The 23,442-nt window shown below is 33.0% G+C and overlaps 2 protein-coding genes across 6 annotated transcripts; both read left to right on the forward strand.

Moving 5' to 3' along the window:
* Positions 1 to 9,744: 9,744 nt before the first annotated feature.
* On the forward strand, positions 9,745 to 12,906 carry LOC147540471 (26S proteasome non-ATPase regulatory subunit 6 homolog). Of its 4 annotated transcripts, none has more exons than XM_086640254.1 (9): positions 9,745 to 9,970; positions 10,328 to 10,501; positions 10,600 to 10,714; positions 11,330 to 11,420; positions 11,528 to 11,673; positions 11,773 to 11,992; positions 12,067 to 12,175; positions 12,293 to 12,461; positions 12,578 to 12,906. In XM_086640254.1, exons 2-9 carry the CDS (start codon positions 10,366 to 10,368, stop codon positions 12,750 to 12,752), a joined length of 1,161 nt encoding a protein of 386 aa, XP_086496380.1. In that variant the 5' UTR covers positions 9,745 to 9,970; positions 10,328 to 10,365; the 3' UTR covers positions 12,753 to 12,906. The 4 variants fall into 4 exon arrangements, with proteins under 4 accessions (XP_086496380.1, XP_086496375.1, XP_086496377.1 ...); XM_086640249.1 differs by having other exon boundaries at positions 9,864 to 9,970; positions 10,361 to 10,501; XM_086640251.1 differs by having other exon boundaries at positions 9,874 to 10,012.
* A 3,384-nt stretch (positions 12,907 to 16,290) lies between these two features.
* LOC147540472 (exosome complex component RRP41 homolog) lies at positions 16,291 to 20,575 on the forward strand. 2 transcript variants are annotated; one of them, XM_086640067.1, is made up of 13 exons: positions 16,291 to 16,567; positions 17,504 to 17,558; positions 17,652 to 17,698; positions 17,771 to 17,831; positions 17,916 to 17,954; positions 18,048 to 18,115; positions 18,255 to 18,333; positions 18,431 to 18,467; positions 18,754 to 18,870; positions 18,972 to 19,057; positions 19,589 to 19,678; positions 19,831 to 19,917; positions 20,317 to 20,575. In XM_086640067.1, exons 2-12 carry the CDS (start codon positions 17,505 to 17,507, stop codon positions 19,876 to 19,878), a joined length of 726 nt encoding a protein of 241 aa, XP_086496193.1. In that variant the 5' UTR covers positions 16,291 to 16,567; position 17,504; the 3' UTR covers positions 19,879 to 19,917; positions 20,317 to 20,575. The 2 variants fall into 2 exon arrangements, 1 of the variants encoding a protein (XP_086496193.1); XR_015225140.1 differs by having other exon boundaries at positions 16,327 to 16,567; positions 19,831 to 19,929.
* The last annotated feature ends 2,867 nt before the right edge of the window (positions 20,576 to 23,442 follow it).

Raw genomic sequence — 23,442 nt, forward strand, 5'->3', positions numbered from 1 at the left:
CGGTTTGTTTTTATTTTATTTTTTTTATGAGAGAATTAGGAATTGTTTGTTGGTCTATGAATCATAGAAAGAAACACAATGGAAATTTTAGTGCAAGAAATTTTTTTGAATTAATACATAAATCTTTCAACAACTAAAAAAAAATTAATTCATAAATGACCTTAATACATACACAATACATTAGGGATAAAAGGTGGGGATTTTGGGCATCTTTGAAAGTCTCTCCCATCCAAAATTGTGCTGGTAGTGATTGGAAGTAGTAGCCGGAGATGGTGGTGGTAGTGGGAGTAGATGACGGAAAATATGTGAATTTAAAAGTCCATCGGTAATAATGGTTTGGTGACATTAACAATTTGTCGGCGCAAAAAGAAAAGAAATTTTGGTCAAAACTCCCTATAAATGTTTAGTTTTGGTGATAAAGGATCAGTCAGTTTTTTTAGTCTTTAGTATCCTGGGTAATTTTTTAATTTGGAACACTTTGCGACAATTTTCTAACATCTTGCAACAGTTTTGCGACACATTGCAAAAAATATTAAGTTTATTACCAAACAAAATAAATATTTTTAGATAGAAAAAAATACAGGTCTTGAGTTTTTAACAAAAAAAAATATAACTTGTCTTTTTAACTTTTAAAACAAAATAAAATTTAGTCTTCGACCCAACTTCCTGACAAAGAAATAGTGGCGACAATGAAGCATCGGAATTTTTTCTATCAACATTTTTCTGAATTTCTGGAATATTTTTTATGTCCCAAATTTGAAGTGAAGAAAATGGAAGATACATACGTAATGATTATTGAAAAAGATTATTCATTTTTCTTAAAATATTGATATACAGTTTGATTTAAGATTCTACTATTAGGTTATTTATGTACACATCATCTTTTACAAAATATTGTTTGAGTTAAGGTTTGATCTTGTCTCCGAGTCTAATCATTTATTATATAATCACCACCAATTGTAACTCCCACCACCATAGGTTTTCCACCATTACTTTGTATTCAAGCACCATTGATTATATGTAACTCTTGTATTAGTTTTGTAACTCGTCAAGAGGCCTATATAAAGAGCTTTCTTGTTAATGAAAAAGATGTACCAAACCAATGTACCAAATGTATATATCAATATACCATAGTACCAAAGTAGAGATATTCTCTACAAACATATGAATGCAATTCTAGTTCTTCTTGTCTACAATCTCTTGGTCTATATTTTCATTATCTTTCTTCTTCCCTCTTTTATGTTTCACAACACGTTATCAGCACGATTCGCTCTATGATCAAAGGGAAGAAGAAATTTTCCACTTATTGATCAAGATACAAACAAATAAAATATGGGTAAGTTTGGTCAATTGTAATTGGTAAGTTAAAAGGTATGTGGGTTCTCTTTGTTAAAGTTTTAAACTTATTATTTTTTACTTATCTCTAACCATTGATTTTGTAATTGTTGAGGCATAGTGAATCATATCAAAAGAATATTAGAATTAAGTAGATGATACTGGTGAAAATGTTGGTATTGCAAACTAATATGAATATCAATGCAATCTATTCAATGGTAAGGTCAAGGTAAATTATGCATCCAAAATAAATTGGTATTACTCTCATAACTAATGTTTCATTTTGTATGAATGTATCACAAGAGTATATTTTGATATGTGAATGAAGATTTTTCCAAAGAGGAAACTTAACCACCAGAATTTGATTAAGATCAAATTGAAGCATAGATTGTATATGAGATAATCAACCTAAAGTTTGGTGTGTCTGAAACAAGTCTTCAAATCTCAAAATTTCTACAAGAGTTTGAAGTATAAAATTTCTACGAGATGATAATAAATCAAATCTCTAAAGGGTGAAATTATATACCACTATAAGTTGGTTAATTATCACAAAAAAAAAAAAGATAAACCCTTGCAAAACAAAATTTGTTTGCTCATTCCTGAAAAATGAGAAATATTGATGTTTTAGTATTGAAAATATCAATTGATTCTTAAGAGATTACAACTGAATTTGTGGTAAGAAAATACTACAGAATATCTATTCAAGTGGTGATAATATCTTCTTTCAGGTGATGAATTGTAAATTCTTGAAAAAATAGAATTTGTTGAATATCCGCTTTCACATTACACCTGAAGTTGTAATAACCAAAGAGAAAGTGATGATGATTTAATAAATAAAATAAAATCACATGAAGATGATATATCTCACATGTAATTAATCTCACGCGAAGTTGTGATATTATAACAAATTGCTCACACCTGAAGCTGTGATCAGATAGTAATTTTTGTCTAACGGAAAATATGATATGAAAATAAAAATCAAATTTGCCTAAAGTAATTGATTTTTCCTTCGTCTTTGTCACATCCTTGAAGTATGTGCTCATAAATAAGACGAAAATCTATCGACATTAGGGGGAGGGAGTCCTATATTCAATGTCGTAAAATACTTGAAAATGATCGAGTTTCTCTCATTTGGAATCAATGTACGGAAAACTTGCTACCTCGAGATATTAATATTTTTCAGAGTTTAATATGCTTATATCCAGATAAAGGTAATGGAAAATGATCAGAGTTGATCAGAGTGACATATACTCTTTGACACTGAAGGAATAATTTTTCCTTCTGAAGCTATCAAATTAGAAATGAATGTGATTCATATTCCTAATAAAATCTCCTGAAGAGGATATGTGTAAAAAGAGACACCGACCTTTTACAAAGACACATATATGAGATCACTGAACTATGTATGCTGTGAAAATTTGAAAAATCAAATAAATCATTTCAGACGATGTATTTCTGAATATAGTAGCTACTGGGAGCATATTGATCCGGAATTACTCTAAGTAATATTGGTCAACTTTTGACGAGATACTTCATTACTTGTGGATTTTCTTACAAAATAATTAAGTCTTCAGACATGAAGTCGAAGCACCAATTAAGAATTACCCCGAAGGTAATAAAGTAGACATGTGTAAGAAATGTCCTTTAGTCTATAAAGGATTTGACGTCCACTTATAAAATTTCAATATGAATTACAAATCTCCGAATTATATTATGAAGTATTTATTAATCCTATTGTGACTCCTGAAGAGTTTATCAAAGTTTGACAGTAGAGTATTGAAAAAGATTATTCGAGTAAAGAAAATCTTGAAAATGAACATATTCTGAAATACTAAACGGCTACAAGCTTCAAAGCAACTCATATTTAACTTATCATATGTCATGAAAATTCAGGTCTTGGAGTACCTAATATAGTACAAACAATACATTATGTGTGTTGTAATGTGGTTTTAGAAAACAACCATCATTCATATATAAAATGTCAATCGCGTTGTACTCTTTTTCCTTCGTCAAGGTTTTGTCCCATCGGGTTTTCCTTGTCAAGGTTTTAACGAGGCAACTATGCGTATTGAAAATCGTTATAATTTGTTTAAAAGTTGTAGTCTTTTTTCCTTTGTTCAGGTTGTGTCCTGTTGGATTTTTCTGACAAGGTTTTGGCGAGACAACTAGTCATTGAATGATGAGTTTAACACCTCTTATGCGTGTCAAGTAGATTGTACATTGAAATGTGATTAGTACACGATTCCACAAAATATTATAATTATCTAATCGATATATATATATATATATGATACACATATATGAATCACTAGAAAGTGAGTTCAACTGTAATCCCTGAAGGATTTAACAAACTTCAATCTAAAGTATGCATAAACTTTTAAGCATTATATGAATGCAACTTGAAATGTCAAATGGTACTTATTATATTTTTGTGTATATATACCAAAAGGAAGATGACAATAGAAAGTTGAACAACACCCTCAACCTTAATGAGGGGGAGCAAGTTTATGAAGACACTATATTTTCACAAAGTACTCTTTTTCTTTCGTTAAGAATTTTTCCCATAGGGTTTTCTTAACAAGGTTTTAATGAGGCTGATTATGTGTTCATCAAAGATGTACATAAACAAAGAATTTGTACTCTTTTTCCTTCACAATGGTTTTGTCTCATTGGGTTTTCTTAGTAAGGTTTTAATGAGACAATTTCTGATGTGGTGGACATCCAGGGGGAGTGTTATAAATATTAGATTTATGGTGGATGACCACCACCAATTGTAACTCCCACCACCATAGGTTTTCCACCATTACTTTGTATTCAAGCACCATTATTGTGTGACTATTGGTTATGTAACTCATCTAGGTTTTCCACCATTACTTTATATAAAGAGGTTCTTTGCTAATGAAAAAGATGTACCAAACCAATGTACCAAATGTATATATCAATATACCATAGTACCAAAGTAGAGATATTCTCTACAAACATATGAATGCAATTCTAGTTCTTCTTGTCTACAATCTCTTGGTCTATATTTTCATTATCTTTCTTCTTCCCTCTTTTATGTTTCACAACAATTCTCACTATATAATTTTAGTAAAATAGTTGCAAAAGGCTTTTAGTATAGGAAGAACACTATTTAGTGAAGGCAGTGCGTTAGAAAAGTCAATTTATGTATTTGCTCTTCCTTTACCAAATTAGTTTAAGGAGGGCGTTATAAGGACCATTTAATAAATAGTGCCAAAATAAAAGGATTTACATAAAAATTAATAATAAATCTAATGATTTATTCACATGTAGTTTCTCTCACATAAACAACTAAAACCCTAATATCGTCACTACTATCAACATCACCATTAGTATTAGAAAACTTGGAAAGTTTACCATCACTACAGGCCCGTAGAAGGTCCAGTGTGGGCAGGGCGCTCGCACTGGGCCTCCCGATGTTGGGGGCCCATTTTTTAGATATTTAAGAGACATATAGTTAAGGCCTACATATATAACAAGAAGCTTCTTAGCTCAGTTGGCAACTCTTCTTCTGATCCATGTAATCCACTCGAGTTCAAGTCCCCTGGTCAGCAAATTATTTTTTTATTTACTTTTTTGGAGACTACAATTGTTAATTAAATCTATCTCTTGTCCATCACACTTTTTTAACTCTTAGTCATATTTAATTATTTGTAAACCAAATGTTCAACATGATATTATATTAAAATGCATACGGTTAGTAGGAGTTTAACATTTTCATTGTGTTATTTTTATGTATAAATGTATAATCTAAGATATAGTAAACAAATTTTTTTTGTTCATAAGTGACTGTGAATTCTTAGACTCGATTTTCTATAACAAATGAAATGAATTTTTTTTCTTTAACTCCTTCTTCGAAATATATGGGGATTCATTACGATTTCCATCTATCTCTTATTAAATTATCTTGTACTTTTGTATTAACTTTTATCAGTAAAAAGGCCCATATCAAATTTGGCACAGGGCCCCCAAATTCCCAGCCACGACCCTGCATCACTATAGTCTTAGTTTCGAGCTTTTAATGATACCTCAAGATCTCATGGATGAGGAACCACCGTTGATGAAGGAGACAACCTACATCAAGAAAGAAAATTTCTTTGACTTAAACGTAGATATCCACTTAAAACGAAACCGTCGACTTAAACAAGGACATCAACCTAAACGAAGTTATCGACTTAAACAAAGACATTTATAATGAAGATAATATGTATCAAGTAAAGAGTATCATTTTCTTGTCTTCCTCTATGATTGAACGAATGTTTTAGGATTTTAGGTCGTTTTTTTTTTCGTAAAGAATTTTCGGTTGGATCGACTAAAAAAGACAACAAATTTTGGTTGGGTCGGGTGAAAAAGACAACAAATTTCGGTCGTAACGGCTGAAAAAGATGACAAATTTCGGTTGGGTCGATTGAAAAATATAACAAATTTCGACCGGTCCCGCTGAAAATAGTAACAAATTTCGTCTGAGATGGCTGAAATTAGTCTGTTTTTTCAACCGCTCTGCCCAAATTTTTTAAAAAAATTTCACTTGGTAATCATGAATTTTTATTTATGCTAAGCGAAATTTCTTTTATGTTAATGTCGCTTATATATTTTTCGAGTTACATCCTTGTTTGTATTCTTCATTGCAATATTGATACTTGAAATCTTCAAAAATTACTTTAATTAGTGTTTAAATTCTAAAAATCTATGGTGAAATCAAGCAATAACAAGAATTACAAACTCTCTACGGAGATGAGTGTTGTGTTAGTCATCTAGGGTTTAGGTTTCTATCTCTATATCTCTCTTCTTGATGGAATCAAACAGATTTAGGACTTTTCTCTTTTTCAGAATGTTTATCTCTCTTCTATCTCTTTGATTTGATCGAAGGTTTTAGGTCGAACATAATTCTCTCTTCTCTGTCGAAGGTTTTTAGTCGAACAGGAAGATACTCTCTTCTCTCTCTTTTGGTCCAAAATAGTTTGATGGGAGGGACCAAAGTATAAATTTGAGATATTTAAAAAATATTTATCCCTCTCTATTCTAAAAAGAGTGTTCTCCATATCTAATGCACTGTCTTTGCTAAAAAATGCTCTTCCTATATCAAAACCCTTGCAAAAATAATCTAAATTATTTTTCTAAAAAGTGAACAATTATAAACTGATTTGGTCTTTCAAGTATAATTAGTTACTCTCTAGTGAACTCTCACTAACTTCAGCACCATAATAGGAAGCATAATTTAACTTATACTTCTAGAAAGTCAACAATTGTAACCCTACAAATTCCTTGTTGCCACACCATCAATGCAGTTTGTGAATTATTTGTTGGTCTATGAATCATAGAAGAGACACACAAATAGGTAAATGGAAATTTTAGTGCAAGAAATAATTCCTCATAGACCATAATACATAAACAATACATTTAGAGAAGGTGGGGATTTTGGACATCTTAAAAAGTCTCTGGCCATCTAAAATTGCGGTGGTGGTGGTGATTCGAAGTAGTAGTCCGAGCGGTTCATGGTAGTGGGAGTAGATGACAGAAAAATGTGAATTCTTTTTAAAGGTCACCAGTAATAATGGTACAGTTTGCCATTAACTTTGCCGGCGCAACAAAAGAAATAGTGGAGGCGAAAGAGCATCCAAAACTCTTCCATCAATTTTTTTTTGAATTTCTAGAATATTTTTTTGATGTCCCAAAACTGCAGCGAAGAAAATGGAAGATACATACATAATGGTTGTTCAAAAAGATTATATATTTTTCTTTAAGATATTAAAATACAATTTGATTTTAGATTCTAATATTAGATTATTTATGTACATATCATTTTAGACGAAATATTATTTTAGTTAAGGTTTGATCTCGACGTCTCATCATTTACTATTTAGTGGATCCTCACTATATAATTTTGGTAACATAGTTGTAAAAATTATCTAATTTTTTTTAAAGGTCAACAATTATAACAATATTTTTGTACTCTTAATACTAGTATTTAGCTCAATCAGAATTGATTTGGTCTTTAAATATAATTAGTTACTCCCTAGTCAAGTTCTAGCAGCATAATAGGAAGCTATTGTTCTAAAAAATCAACATTTGTAACCATATATTTCTACCCCTAATAATATGCAGATAAATTGGGTGTGAGTATTTACATGAATTGAGTTAGTTTATATAGTATTTTGTAGAAGAAAATTTCAGTTCGAATTTTAGTTTTAGTTTGCGTGGAACCAATAAATGGTAGTGTACCACTGTTGGAACTTAAACTTTTTAGTACATTTTGATTTCATTTAGTACTTGAAGTTCACACATTGTTAGTGGTGGTCACATATTTTCTCTTAACGTGTAACTTTCATGATAAAATTATGGCCTAAAATTATTTAAATTTATTTGTGATTCTCATCATTTTTTGCCTATGCACCTTACTGTAAGAGGGCGGCACCTATAGAGAAGAAACAAAATTGAGACATTGGAGTAAACCAGTAAAAGAGTAAGATAATGTTAAATGAGGAAGATATGTTACCTAACAAGTTCGTCTCTCAAATAAAAAACCTCTTCTTTGACGTGTTCTGCAATAAAGTTTATTGCACAACACAAAACTCAATTATTTGCATACAGTGTTATAAGATTTTATTGTATAGCCAAGGTTATACGCATAACATTGTCTTTTTCTTTTTCTTTTGCAATACACACATTCATATTTGTTATATGTCCTACACATTTATTTTTCCATGAAAAACACACCAAATTGGTGTGATAGCATTAACAAGTTGGATGAAACTTTGTCTTCTAAATGTATTCAATAGAATGAGATTGCAATGAAGTCGATATAAGATGGTGTATGTATCTCTTCACTACATAAATTAGAGTTTAAATTTTGTTTTACTAAATACGGAATGCATGGGCAAAGGTATGGAGCCGTGAAGACCTAGTCAGCTTGAGTCTGCGTTGGTTTCTGTAATTTTCGTTAGAGGTAATTTAATTATTTCACCCGCTATATAATTTTCTTGAACTTTTCTACTTGCACCTTCAATACTTAATTGATAATTGAGATTATCTCCTCAATAATTAGTTATTGAGTTTATCCCTCTAAATTTTTTATGTCATAATTGACGTAAATAAATTGAAATCACAAATTAAAAACAAAATAAGTGGCAACGAATCATATTCTTAATTAAATCTAACATCAAATTAAGACATTACAATTGCTAAAATCACATGGTCCATCATTATCTTTGGTAGTCATATTCTTTTTTGGGAGATTTTGACATTGTCCCTCACTCTTATATCAATATTCGGACTACACCTCCGTTTTTTTAAAACTTTTGATTTACATTCCGATGTAGACGGAAACCATCAACTCGTAGTTAAGTTTTATGTGTGGGAATTGCATATGCGAGTAAGGACAAAAGTGCCCTCCTTCAACTATCAATTTCAACTCAAACCCATCTTTTTCTTTCTTAATCATCCTTAATCTTCAACTCAAACCCATCTTTTTCTTTCTTAATCATCCTTAATCACTTCCATCTCTTCATTCTTAGATATTCATTTATATCTATCCAGATCTCATGCTACCTCAATTGGGATTACCCACCTTTTCTCTGCAACAAAGAGACCAACAGTTTTCCATCTCTACTTGTAAAATGGAGGTTCCCTCTCCACTTAAAAAAGGTCTCTATATAGGTTGGGTTTCATGCAACTTCATGGCGTTCTAAATGCCCATTTCAACAACCTCTACCATTGGTATTTGCTGAAGGGGGAGAAGCACCACTAAAGTGGTGAGAGGAAGAGGGGAAAGAGTATTTCACGAAGAGATTGAGAAGGAAACGACTTGGTAATAACAGCAATCCTTTAATCCTCTTTTTAGTCCCAAATATTATGATGTTGTCACTTTTGAAATTTAACCCCTTTTCCGGTGATGATTATCAATACTAATTCATTACAATTCCTCTGGGATTATTCATGATACGATCTTTACTGATTTTATTTTTGTAACATCTTTAACTATTTTAGTTTATATGATCTGAGATTTTTTGAATTTATTTCACTTATTTGTAGGCTTCAGGAAGATCTTCATCAAGTTGTGTTTTAGAGTGTGGTGGTGGTGGTTTTCGGTGAAGATGAAGATGTTGGTAGTGATCGATGAAGATGAAGATAATGGCCGCGGAGGTCGATGAAAACGGTCGAAGAAGATGAAGATAATGGCGGATGTGATCTGGCCACAATTGTGGTCGGTGAAGGTGCTTTGGTGATGAAGGTGATTAAAGATGATTAAGAAAGAAAAAGATGGGTTTGAGCTGAATAAATATCTTAACGGGGGTATTTTTGTCTTTAGTCGCATGTGCAATTCGCACGCTTGAAACATAACCCCGAGTTGAAGATTTCCGTCCCCATGGGGGTGTAAATCAAAAGTTTGTAAAAACGGGGATATAGTCCTAATTTTGATATAAGAGTTGGTGGTCAATGTCAAAATCTCCCTTCTTTTTAAACAACTCAAACATTGATTTAGTATTCTCCAAATCTTTCCGCTTTCTCTTTCCGGTAAGGGTTTGATTCCAACCACAGCAAAGAGCCGAGCAACTAGGGTTTTCTCCAAAATCCTCACTTTCTCTCTCAAGTATTCGGTTGGTTGAACTTTCTAGTGAGTACTTGATACTTGATTTGATTCTAGTCACTTCGATGTGTAATTTGTAAAAGAGGTTTTGCTTTCCCTTTTAAGAAGTTCATCAAGAAATTGATGAGTCTCTTTGAGAATTGTAGAGATGGTTTAGGCTTTTAGGGTTGTAGTCCAACTGTTTGATGAAATTCCTCAATTAAGTGTTTGTTTGTCTGATTAATGGTTATGATTTTGTGAATTATGATTCTTACTTTTTTTTTTATAAGTTATAAATCTTAGCTAAGTTCAAATATTGTCAATAAGTAGAATGTTTGTTCTTGGATTGATCGTTATGACTTATGAACTATGATTCTTACTTAAGAATGTATTTGTTATCATTAGAAATTACATATAAAGTTCGAGAGAGAATTGCAGTGATCATGGAAGGCCAAGAAGGGATTCAGGAACCACACCTGATACTTGCTAACAAACTATTCCTTCTCACTCACCCAGACGTCCAAGACATCGACAAAGTTCGTCTCCGAGAAGAAGTCCTCGAATCCGTTAAAGCAGATGGTAAACTCAGAAAAGAAAATCTCCCCATTGTTTGATTTTTTCGATTCTGATCATGATTTACAAAATTTTATGGTGATAATCATTCTCTTCCTTTTTAGACATGGCTCCGCTTTACGAAACTCTAGCTGCAAGTTCGGTCTTGGTGATGGATCCGCTTGTTCTTAGTTCGATGCGTTCCAAAAACGAGGAAGAACTCAAGAAACTTGATGAAAAGTGAGTTACTTTTTTGACCTCATCTGATCTTATATCCTCAAATTCTGTATATGTAATATTGATATTCACTGTATTTTTCTTCTTGTTATGATTAATACAACTTCAAAATTTGCCGACTTTCCATTCATGTAGAGTTAGGGCATACTTGGGTTACAAGACAATAGATTTGGGAGGTAGAAGTTATATTAGTTGAGTTGGTGGGGAGGGGGTACTTGAGGGTAAAAGTGATGAACTGGATGTTACAAAACCCAAGAACTTTATATATTCATAGAGCCAGCCAAGAACTTATTCTTGTAAATTGTTTCATAGATTACTTTATATCAGACTTTCCGCTTGATTTAAAGGAATGCTTTTATTTGAATTTTACTGTGTTTGTCAAATATATTTATGAATCTCTCGTTCTCTTGATTCATTTATTTCAAGGCTAACATAGAAGGTGGGATATATGGTGTACCAAGTCTTGCTCTTTGTGTAAATTCTTTATATATGATTGTGACGTACTATTGTCTAAATGTCAAGGCGTCAAGCACTATTAGGTCTTCGGTCGTTTTTGTGCAATCAGGATAGTGTGTAGTTTCACTACCCTAATGACAATGTTCTAATTGAACATTGCAGAATTGCTGACGCTGAAGAGAACTTGGGTGAAAGCGAAGTTCGAGAAGCTCATTTAGCTAAATCCTTATTTTTCATTCGAATTAGTGACAAGGTATGTGAGCTTTCCAATAATGCATCCAGACACTTAACTGTTTTACTTGTATTCATTTTTGATACACGAGTCAAAACTGGCTAGCTAATTTTGTTATAAACATCCAGGAAAAAGCATTGGAGCAGCTCAAGGTAACGGAAAACAAAACAGTAGCTGTTGGCCAAAAGATGGATTTAGTGTTTTATACCCTACAACTTGGTTTTTTCTACATGGATTTCGATCTCATCTCGAAAAGCATCGATAAAGCTAAGAAGTAAAATCACAACTTTAACATAATGTTATTTCGAGAATTATCCTTGTTCTTAGAAGCATCAACTAAAATATGCCATAATTGATCTTATACTGATGACAGGTTGTTTGACGAAGGAGGAGATTGGGAGAGGAAGAATCGGTTGAAGGTATACGAAGGCTTGTTTTGCATGTCCACAAGAAACTTTAAGAAAGCTGCTGAACTATTTCTTGATTCTATCTCTACTTTCACAACTTATGATCTTTTCCCTTACGACACCTTCATCTTCTACACTGTCCTTACTAGCATCATATCTTTGGACAGAGTTTCGCTCAAACAAAAGGTAATCAGTTTTTTCGCTTGTGCTTCCGTCTCATTGTGTATTACTATCGGTCTTCTCATGGTTATACATTACAGGTTGTGGATGCTCCCGAAATCCTGACGGTGATTGAGAAAATTCCACATCTCGCAGAATTTATGAACTCTCTTTATGATTGCCAATACAAGTCTTTCTTCTTAGCATTTGGTAAGTGCACTATTGAACTATAAAGAACTGGGCTAGCTTTGTTCTTCCTCTATACGGTATCAAAATTATATCGGTTCAGTTTTTAGTAATAAATCCATGTGTTCATGATTTCCTCAGCTGGGTTGACGGAGCAAATAAAGTTGGACCGTTATCTAAATCCTCATTTCCGATATTATATGAGGGAAGTTCGAGTAGTTGTGTACTCCCAATTTTTGGAATCTTATAAGAGTGTAACCATGGAAGCGATGGCAACTGCTTTCGGAGTGACAGTCAACTTCATTGATCTGTAAGTAGTATTCATCCGACAACTTCAAGAGTGCCCTATTTGTTAGTTATGGAGTTGCGAAACTGTGCTCCGCTTTCAGAGAATTGGGTCTGACATTTTTGTTGTGTGTACTGAAGGGAGCTATCTCGTTTTATTGCTGCTGGTAAACTACACTGCAAAATCGACAAAGTTGCTGGGGTTTTAGAAACAAACAGGCCTGATGCAAAAAATGCTCTATACCAAGCAACTATCAAGCAAGGAGACTTCTTGTTAAACAGGATACAGAAGTTATCTCGTGTGATCGATCTGTGAGATGGTTACTGAAACAGAAGTTATCTTCATTATTAACAATCAAACTTGTGTTTCCAAGTATTTTGTTGTGAGATTCAACTGTCTTGGTTAGCTAATTTCCACTGGATTCACATGAAGTTAGTCTGTCAATCAATTTTATTTCAGTTTCTTTGGAGAGTATTCTGTTTTCGCATAAATTGTCACCGTTATCACTAGGAGTAGATACATTGTTAGCGCATCCGGAAGACCTTTATACTTCGTAATTTTGCGCTCTTTTGTAGCCCTAAGCCCTAGATGTGTGATAGATGTTTTTTTTTTCGGGCGATTGGTGTGGTTCAAATATTTGAAGTTTACAAGTCTTCAAGAGTTGAGATGCTCTTCATAAAAAAAAAGAGTTGAGATGCTTTACAGCCTAATTTATTTATTTTTCTACATATTAATTTCATTTAGTTAAAGTTCACACATTATTGGTGGATAGTCACATAATTTCTTTTAGCGTGTAATATTCATGATAAAAATCTTCAACATTATATTGTGATTCGGATCCTTTTTGATTATATATACACAGTATGTAATGTCTCTTTATTATGTGCCTCAAAGTATGAGAGCGACAATACTAAAGAAGAAATAAAATTGAGACAGTGGAGTAAACCACTATGATAACAATGAAGAAGGAAGAAATGGTAGCCAACAACTTCATCCTCTTTAGAGTACAGAGTACTATTGGTTTTATAAAGAGGAGATATATAAAGCCAACAATATCCCAATTAAAACAAGAAAAAAAGAAATATGATTGTTAATTAGTAACTCTTTTTTTAAATCTAATATGTTTTATTATCTGTTATTATTTATTTAGATGTTTGAATCCTATGGTTGTGGGCCTAGTTAAGTATAGGTCTAATATATCAACTTTGCTTGGCTTGAATCTATATCTACAATTTTTGTTTATATAAAAATTTTGTTTGTATCATAAAACAAATAGGGTAGACCGATTGGATTGGAGGAAAATATTTTCACACTGATTTGAGTTTCTATAAGATTTGGTAAAAAAATTCTAGTTGAGACTGAAATCAGATTCAAAATTCACAAGTACATGAATTCTCAAATTAGATTGTTGTTTGTCTTAATAACCACTACTTCTAATAAGAGCTCAAAATTCACATTACTAAACTAATAAAAACCATAATAAAAACAATAAAGCAAAATTAATATCTATTTCCACTTATTCACATGTTGTTAGTGAGTTAGATGATTGTCCCAATTTTTATTTTATTTTATTTTCTATGGAGAGTATTGGTATAAATTGGCACCGTTATATCTACAAGGATATACATTGTTAGAGCATCCAAAAGACCTTGATACTCTTTAAATTGGCACCGTTCACTCAAATAGCAATATCCTATGCGCAAGCTTGAGCATGTAGAGTCTTAACGAGCAAATCAAGGGTTGCAAACTCATAAAGGATATCCTTATACTCAAGAACATGTGCATTTACGTTTATTACCTTTGGAAGCTCTTTTGAACAGGCGATAGCACGATCTTGCATCGAGTCATCCTTTTTTTTTTTTTGAATTGTTCAGCGTGTCCCGAACCCTTGACCTCTAGGATGGAAGAATATACCTCTTACCACTCCAATCAAAGGTTGTTGACGCATCGAGTCATCCTTTGCCACTATTGTCAGTGTTGGAGGCATGAACTTTAGTGGAGGATTTCTACCGGGCATGAGAGGGTTTGCCGCTAGATGATCTAGGCTGAACTCTTCATCCTTGGGTAAGAATGTTTCCATGCAAGTTTGCACATTGCTTTGTCATACAAGTAAGAGATTGCTTGTTTGATCTCTGAATAAGTTGGGACACAGCCCATAAAAAAGAACCGGTACACGAAAACTTGGGCTACTATTTTGACAGGATGTAGAAGCTTGCCTGCTTAGACTACCTTTCTAGCTACATAGTCTACAATGTTTACACCAGAGCTAACGCCAAGAAGAACACATCAGTTTCGACAACATAAAACCATCATTTCGTATTTTTCATTTTCTTATTACAATTCTATTTGTGATGGAGTTAAAGTAGTGGTAGAAGAAAAAATTAGACCAGGTAAAATTCATGATTATAATTAACTTAACTATAAAACCAAAAAACAAGAAATATGAACGTCAAAATAAAGTCAAAATTTACAATTGAAGTCGGAAGTTTTTGCATTACTGAACTAACTTACAAACTGTTTCAAGAAAAAGAAAAAAAAAATCTAACTTATAAACTTTTCTGCGTACGTATTAATTTCATTTACTTAAAGTTCACACATTATTATAGTGTGGCCACATTATTTCTCTTAACATGTAACTTTCCTGATAAAATTCATCAACATTTATTTTATGATTCTAATCATTTCATTTTCTATATATAGTATGTAATTTTTCTTTGCCTGATACCTCCAAGCATGAGAGCGACAAAACTAAAGAAGAAATGAAACTGAGACATTGGAGTAAACCAGAAAACAATTACAATGCAGAAATGATGAAGCCAAATGCCTCTTCCCGTTTTGGATTCAAGAAATATGATTAGGCATTTTTGTTTGTCCTCATTGACTATGGTTAGGCATGAGAACATTAATTATTTTATGCTAAGTAATGTAGACATCTTAACAAAAAAGAAAAAATAAAAATAATGTAGACAGGACAAAAAATTAAATAATCCACTATCACCTCCACACAAAAGTTAAAATGAGCCATCAAAGATACAACCCACAAATTGACAAATATAGCAAGTATACACAAGTTGACTGCATGAACTACAAAGCAACTAATACAACAATAAATAAATTTCAATATTAATAAGATTTCAAAATGTGTTTAGCTCTCCGAGATCTACGTGAATTGTGAATTGGCGTGAGAGCATTAGCAAGTTAGATGAAATTTGGTCATCCCTAAGTATTCAATAGAATGATCATGTAATGAAGTTGATATAAAATGGTAGTGTATGTATTTCTTCCTGCTTAGAATTATACAATTTATAATTATCGAATTGTTGTGGTTTATTAATTTTTAATGTGAGATAAATGTTGTCTACAAAGTAAGAAAAAATGGATATGAGAGAAAAAAAATAGGTATAAGAAAAGAAGATTCGTCGGTAGAATATCGACGATGTCAGTATAGAAACGACGGGATATGAGAGTTCGAAGAAAACAAAAGATACTATAAAAAAAATAATAAAAATATGTTCGCACTTTTAACTGTAAAAATAGAAACTTCAGTATTTTCCAATTAAAATAAGAGCGCAAATTGAAGTCAACGAAAAATTTAGTCGTCGGCGACTTTCACCGGAAAAGACGATGAGGTGGCGAGAGAAACGAGGTTGAGAACAGAGGGGGTGGAATGGAGTACAAAGAGATGATATGTCTTTGATTTTTTTATAATTTTTTAAAATGAATTCTATTTGGCCCCCAAGGTGGTTTTAAAAAAAAAGAATTTTTGTAAGAATCATCCCATATTTAAAAAGAGTCCATTTTTTAATTTACAAAATTACTTTTATACGAAGGACTATTATGAAAACGAAAAATTAACCGAGTTTATATGTTACCAACAGGGAAGTAAATAAGGGGGTCAAAAAGCAAATAACTCTATTTTAAAAAAAAAAAAAAATTGGGACGGGAAACGAAGGGGGAGTTTACCGGCAAGAAGAGCCGAGAGCAAGTGAGCAACTAGTTCTTCTAGGGTTTATCTTTAATCTCCACTTTCTCTCTCAAGGATTCCTTGTAATCAACGACATCACAAGGAGCCGAGCTGCTAAGCAACTAGGTTTTATTATAAAATCTTCACTTTCTCTCTCAAGGATTCGGTTAGTATAATTTTGCTTTTGTATCTATAATCTAAATGTTCTGACTCATAGAGATTATTGATCCTTTTACTTAGGTTCTAGATATAATTTTGCTTTCCCTTTTAAGAAATTCATCCAGAAATTGATGATTTTCTTTGAGAATTGTAGAGATGGTTTAGGTTTTAGGCTTGTACCCCAACTGTTTGATGAAATTCTTCCTTTTAAGTGTTTCTTTGTAGACCACTTGAAGGTTAGAAAATGCAAATTAAAGATTCCAATTGATTGATGATTATGATTTGTGAACTATGATTTGTACTTTCTTATAAGTTATGAATCTTAGATAAGTTCAAATTTTGTTTACTAGTAGATGTTCGTTTGTCGCTTAATGGTTATGATTTTATGAATTGTGATTCTTACTTTTGTATAAGTTAGAAATCTTAGATAAGTTTAAATTTAGTTCATTAGTTGATGTCTAATTTCGATTGACATTGTTCATTCATATTAAAAAAGAAATTGTCAGAAACTTTACATAAATGTGAGATGCGTTAACAATCTATTGTTATCACTAGAAATTATCTTTAAATAACACTTTTACATGAAACATAGGTATAAACCTAGTTATAGTGACTTTTAGTTAAACATTTTGGCCACCGTGAAGTTAAAGCTTAGCCTCGTTTAAGTTGAAATCCTGGCTTTGCCCCCTCACAATTTCACCTAGCATATAACTTTCATGATAAAATTCTTCAATATTTATCTTATGATCCTGATGCCTCCTTTCTATATATATAGAGAGTATGTAATTTCTCTTTATCATGTATCTCATAGTATGAGAGGGTCAATCAAGAGGAAATGAAATTGATAGATAGGAGAAAACCAGAAAAAAATATTGTTAATCTAAACATTATTGCCGGCTCTCCTCCTCAACTGCCATAATCTTTTTTTTTCCCCTCTCTGTAGAATGGAGTACGTAAGTCCTGAAGGGCTTCGCTTAGATGGTCGTCGTCCCATGGAGGTCTCCTTCTTTCTCCCTCTCTCTAAAAGATTACACACTTTTACTCGTTTCCATTTCTTTTTCTAACACAAACTTTTTTTTTTGCTATAACAGATGAGGCAAATTCGTGGAGAAATTGGTGCTGTTTCAAAGGCAGATGGGTAAAATTACTAGTTAATAGAAACATATGATTTTGAAGTTGGGTTAGTGTTAATTGAAAGATTGAATTTTAGGTCAGCTATTTTTGAAATGGGAAACACCAAAGTGATTGCTGCGGTATATGGTCCAAGAGAGGTAATGAAACTCCCTTTTTAACACCAAACTATTTTTTCCTGAACCAAATTAGTAACATACATATATAATAACGTCTCTTTCCAGGTTGAGAATAGGAGCGAACAAATGAATGACAAGGCTTTGGTACTATTATTATCTCACTAGGGTTTGTTTCATCTCAATATTGTAATATTCATCTCTTCATGGTTGGTTTTATGTACTGATATACATATATAGGTAAGGTGTGAGTATAGCATGGCTAACTTTAGCACCGGAGACAGGAGGAGGAAACCCAAGGGTGACAGGTACTTATACTCCTTACCCGATCATTTTGTAACTAACTAAGAGAAGAATTTAAGAATCTAGCTCGTTAGGGAATGATTGTCAATTAATTCATTCAGAACACGTGCCTGGGTTTGATTCATTTTTGTGTATCATATTCAGGCGGTCTACAGAGATATCCCTTGTCATTCGACAAACCATGGAAGCTTGCATATTAACACATCTAATGCCTCGCTCTCAAGTTTGTTACTACTGCTTATGATGATCTTTCTTCTGTGCATATCCTTCTTTGAGCACCTTTAATTAGGTTTCCCTCACGCTTTCTTATTTATTTGCAGATTGACATATTTGTCCAAGTTCTTCAAGCTGACGGAGGTAATCGAAAACTCTCTTTCAGTACTTTGCATGTTCAATTTTGAATAGAAAAGCGTAATATCTAAGCTTCTTAATATGTTTATTATTCTTATTTAAGACTAAATTGATATAACTTTGCAGTTTTGAAGTAAATAACAATTTTAGGTTTGATGCATGTTCTTGTTCTCACGAGTTGTATTCCTAATCCTTTAAGTTTCATGATTTAATTTTCAAATTTTACTTGTTTTGTCTTGGTTTACTTTCGCATCTTTGAACAAAATTGAGGGTTTATCATCTTCCTCTGCAGGAACAAGATCTGCATGCATCAATGCTGCAACCTTGGCACTTGCAGATGCTGGAATTCCAATGAGGGATCTTGTCACTTCCTGCAGTGCCGGATATCTTAATAGCAGTCCATTGCTTGGTATATCAATAATTCAGTTCTTTCTATGAACTTCTTCGCAAACCAATGTCATTTAGCAAAACCCTCAGAGCTAATCAACATCGTAATTATGGCATTGTCAGATTTGAATTACGTGGAAGATAGTGCTGGAGGCCCCGATGTAACTGTAGGGATTCTAGCAAAGTTGGATAAAGTGACTCTACTTCAGGTACCATTTTAAAATTTCTATTGCATCGTGTTGCTTGTACCTCTAGATTTCTTCATAGTTTAAATTTCTTCTAAAAATACGATCTATATAAGAAATAAGCTGATCTCTTGTACACTGCACACATTTTCTTCTTTTTTTTTTGCTTCAAAGTTTTACCAGTGGGAGTGTATTTATTGTCTCCTTTTTGGTTTTAATTGGCAAAAAAAAAAAAACTGTATCGATAGAAACAGCTAATGCACAAGGTATGCTTTGAGCTGAAAACAACAAGAAATTCAATGGAAAAGCCGAAACTAAGTAGCCATTTGTTAAAAAAAGAAGAAAGAATCTCTGAAAGTGAAAACAGTCAATACCCCAGATTGCTTCCTCTACGGTGGGAACATTCCATCTTGCAGTTACCGTGGGGAAATTTCAGTAGAAGTCGGATTGTTTGACTATTTTGAGTATTTTTCGTTATTAGAAATTTTAACGAGCAGTTTAAGAACCTACTTAATGTTATAGTTGGTTTTCTCCTCATGATTTTGAGGATTGCAGATGGACGCAAAACTTCCAATGGATATCTTTGAAAATGTCATGCAACTTGCGGTAGAGGGATGCAAGGCAATAGCAACTTACATTCGAGATGTAATTATTATTTTTAACTTAAGCAAATTATTCTACGAACTACTCTTTCGAATTTCATGCCCTATTAATAATCTAATATATTCTTTTCATTAACCGGAAGTGTTCTTTACGCTGATCCAACATATTCATGAAGCATGTGTTTCTTTTTGCAGGTACTGCAAGATAACACAAAGCAACTAGAGTATCGGCGTGGTCTATGAGTGGAATCATCTCAGAATCTTATCCTACATATCGAACTGGTAAATTCAAACGTAATACTACCTACTTTACCTTTTGACATGCTAATTCCTCATCTGGCAATATCCATGTTCGATTAAAGATATTGTTTTATTTGCACCAGTTGAGTAAATGATATTTCCACCCTAACCGTGCAGTCTTTTAACTTTCTTCCCACTCGTCCCGTCCTAGCTGGTAAGGGGTCTTAGTAGACAAAAGCCGTGAGGTTTGACTGTATACGAATTACGACACCGATGTAATATTTCACATGGTCGGGAGTACCCGGAGACTGAGATATACGTACAAGCTCAATCACATCAAGTGACGAAACTTGGTTGCTCCCGTCGTCATTTGTTGTTACGTTAAATCATATTCATCTGCACGTTACTAGTGTTGGGGAACTAACATATTTTGTATTGCAGGTAGGTCTTCTCACTCGTGTCATCGAAAGTTTTCTGCAGATGCGCCGTTTGTATTGACTTCTGAAATTTTCCCAAGCAAAAAGCAAACCAAGTTTTGATCCTGTTTGATTTTCTGCATTTTTTTTTACTTAAATATAGTTTAGAAGGGCTGTACTAATGGTAATTAATCCTTAAATTATATTGTTAGTATTATTGAAATGCTTCTTTGTACGCGCAGAACTTCGTTCAACTTTAAATCCGATGTACTACTATCCTCACACAGTGTTATCATCTGCATTATATAGTAAACCTAATTCCGCTCTTATTTTGATTGTGAGAATTGAGAAGAGATAAATCTATTCATTGAAACATTAAATATCTTTCCAGTTTCCACCACTTCTACAATACAAACTCATTATACCATTAAACTTCTTCAAAAATAGGACTAGGCAGACAACAAATTAAAATTCAATAGAATGAGCATGCAATGAGTATGAAGTCGATGCAGGATGGTAGGTATGTCTATTTACTACAAAAATAAAGTGTAACTCTTTTGTTTCACTATATATTGGACGTGAAACTTAACTTTTTACTACATATTTCATTTACTCGAAGTTCACACAATATTAGTGAGTGGTCACATAATTTCTCTGAACGTTTAGCTTACGTGATTAAATTCTTCAATATTTATCTTGTGATTCTTATTCATTGTTTCTATATATATAATACCTAAATTTCCTTTATTATGTACCTCAATGTATGGGAGCTACGATAATAAAAATGAACCGAATTGAGGCATTGAAGTAAACCAGAGATAACCTACCATGATGCTGAAGATATACAAGCCAACAAGTTCCTACCATTTATATGTTTTGGAAATTATTTTCTTCACCTCTTGGGAGTCTTTGATACTTCAACTATGTTTTTCTTTGTTAAATTTAAGTGAGGGACAAAATTTAATAAGTGACCTAGCTATCAATAAACAAGGACCCATATATCCTTTCCCAAGCCACATTGACTGTTTGATTTCTTAAAATTTCAACATTATAAACATTGAACTTAAAAGTGACCTACCATTATCCATATTTCAATTTAAAATTTTATGTCATAGATCTCTTATCTCATCAACCTAAACCCTTGTATAAATATGGGTTAATTTGACATTGACTCCCAATTATTTAGTGATATTTGGACTTCACCGACAAAATGAAAATTGTTCTGGTGTTGACTCCTAATTAGCTTTCTCTCTCGTTTCTCTTTCTACCTATCATTTTCTCTCACTAGTTTCATCATTCTACCTATCATTTTCTCTCACTAGTTTCATCAAATATATATATAGAGAGAGAGAGAGGGTGAGAGAGAAATGTACAAACAAGATCACTATCTTTAGGGTTATTTCACTAATGGCCTCCAACTTTGTGATCAGCTTCCTGTCTGGCCCCCTAAATTATCAAAAATACCTATATGACTCCCTTTTTCAGTTATCTTTAACTTTCCGTTACTCTCTCTCCTTCATCTATTTTTCTCTCTCTCTCTCTCAAGCCACGCCACATCATCTGTTACGCCACCTCATCATCTTCTCCGGCAGGGGTCGCCGACCGGCCAAACTTCCGTCGGCGACCTCCAAACCAAATTTTTTTTTTTTTCTCTTCTTCTTCTTCCTCTCTCTCCTATTTTCTCTCTCTTCTTCTTCCTCTCTCTCTCTCTCTCTTCTTCTTCCCCTCTTTTCTCACTCTCTCTCTCTAAAATGGTCGGCGAAGGGGTAACCCTTCGCCGGCCGTCGGTCTGGGAAACCAGACCGACGAAGGTCAGGTTTTTGCAGACCGACGAAGGTCTGGTTTCCCAGACTAACGTCCGGTGAAGGGTTACCCCCTTCGCCGGTCATTTTAGAGAGAGATAGATATAGGAAGAAGAAGAAGAGAGAGAAAGAGGGGAAGGAGAAGAAGAGAGAGGAAGAAGAAGATAGAGAAAATAAGAGAGATAAAACAGGAGAGAGAGGAAGAAGAAGAAGAAGAAAAAAAAAGTTTTTTTTTTTTGGATTTGAAGGTCGCCTGCCGGAAATTTGGCCGACCGACGACCCCTGCTCGACAAGATGATGAGGTGACGTAACAGATGATGTGGCGTGACTTGGCAGAGGGAGAAAAAGAGATGGAGGAGAGTAACATAAAGTTAAAGATAACTGAAAAAGTGAGTCATATGAGTATTTTTGCTAAGTGTAGCTGGTCACAAAGTTGGGGGCCATAGACTGGTAGCTAAGGTTTCTCACTTTATAAAATCTTTTAGACGAAATGAACAACATAACTGGAAAAGAGAGATTGAGTGATCTGCATCATCTTATAATACATTATCAACACGATTTATTCTACCATTAAGCACCCTCACTTAGTGGAGTCTCTAAAACCATGAGCATGACCAACCCTGGCACAAGGCAACTTTTGCCCCAAATTTATGAGGGCCTCAATGTGCTAGTCGTAAGTTTATATATATAAAGCCGGATGTACACGTAAATGACAAAGATGTTGTAGCACCTTGGTTTATTGTTTGTTTATCATCCTCCCAGACCAATGTTCAAGTCCCCCTACCTGCTCAACCTTTTGTCAAACCATTTCTTTTAGTTTGTTGTTGCAATAAATTATTTGATACTTGGGATGGTGTACATTTACGTGACATAAACAAACATGTTCAACTTCTATTAAACCATTTGTTTTTTTGTTAAATTCATTACAATATGACAACACATATTATAATTCACATCATATATTATAATTTAAATCAAATAGTATAAACACATCAAATGTCTGATTTTTAAAATCCTTTTTTTATGTTAAGCAAATCATGCATCAAACAATTCCTTAAAATGGCTCTATTCAGTTATGTGTTTCAATTATTTTTGAAATTTGTACTTTCTCTTTTTTTGTATATTAGATCTCCTTATTGATTGACATGGATAAAATTAGAGCGCTTTAAAAAAATTATCTTCTTACTACAAATTTACCATCATGTTAAAATGAAACAACATCTAAACATTAAAATGATTATATGTCAGAAAACTATATTACAAAGTAGTATAATATACTAAGTTTTTTTTTCTTACATTTATTTTTTAAGTCAGAGTAAGAAATCAGGGAAACAAATCTATATCGAAGA

Source organism: Eschscholzia californica, unplaced genomic scaffold, assembly GCF_041429995.1.
Source record: "Eschscholzia californica isolate CP2 unplaced genomic scaffold, dmEscCali1.0.p SCAF_5, whole genome shotgun sequence".
Lineage (NCBI taxonomy): Eukaryota > Viridiplantae > Streptophyta > Magnoliopsida > Ranunculales > Papaveraceae > Eschscholzia > Eschscholzia californica.

Excerpts from the sequence above, each read along its gene's own strand:
- LOC147540472 (XM_086640067.1), top strand. The coding sequence starts at position 17,505 with ATGGAGTACGTAAGTCCTGAAGGGCTTCGCTTAGATGGTCGTCGTCCC. Across the intron at positions 18,334-18,430 it reads ATCTAATGCCTCGCTCTCAA|ATTGACATATTTGTCCAAGT; the intron begins GTTTGTTACTAC and ends ATTTATTTGCAG. Across the intron at positions 19,679-19,830 it reads TAGCAACTTACATTCGAGAT|GTACTGCAAGATAACACAAA; the intron begins GTAATTATTATT and ends TTCTTTTTGCAG.
- LOC147540471 (XM_086640249.1), top strand. Across the intron at positions 10,502-10,599 it reads CGAATCCGTTAAAGCAGATG|ACATGGCTCCGCTTTACGAA; the intron begins GTAAACTCAGAA and ends CTTCCTTTTTAG. Across the intron at positions 12,176-12,292 it reads GTCTTTCTTCTTAGCATTTG|CTGGGTTGACGGAGCAAATA; the intron begins GTAAGTGCACTA and ends TGATTTCCTCAG.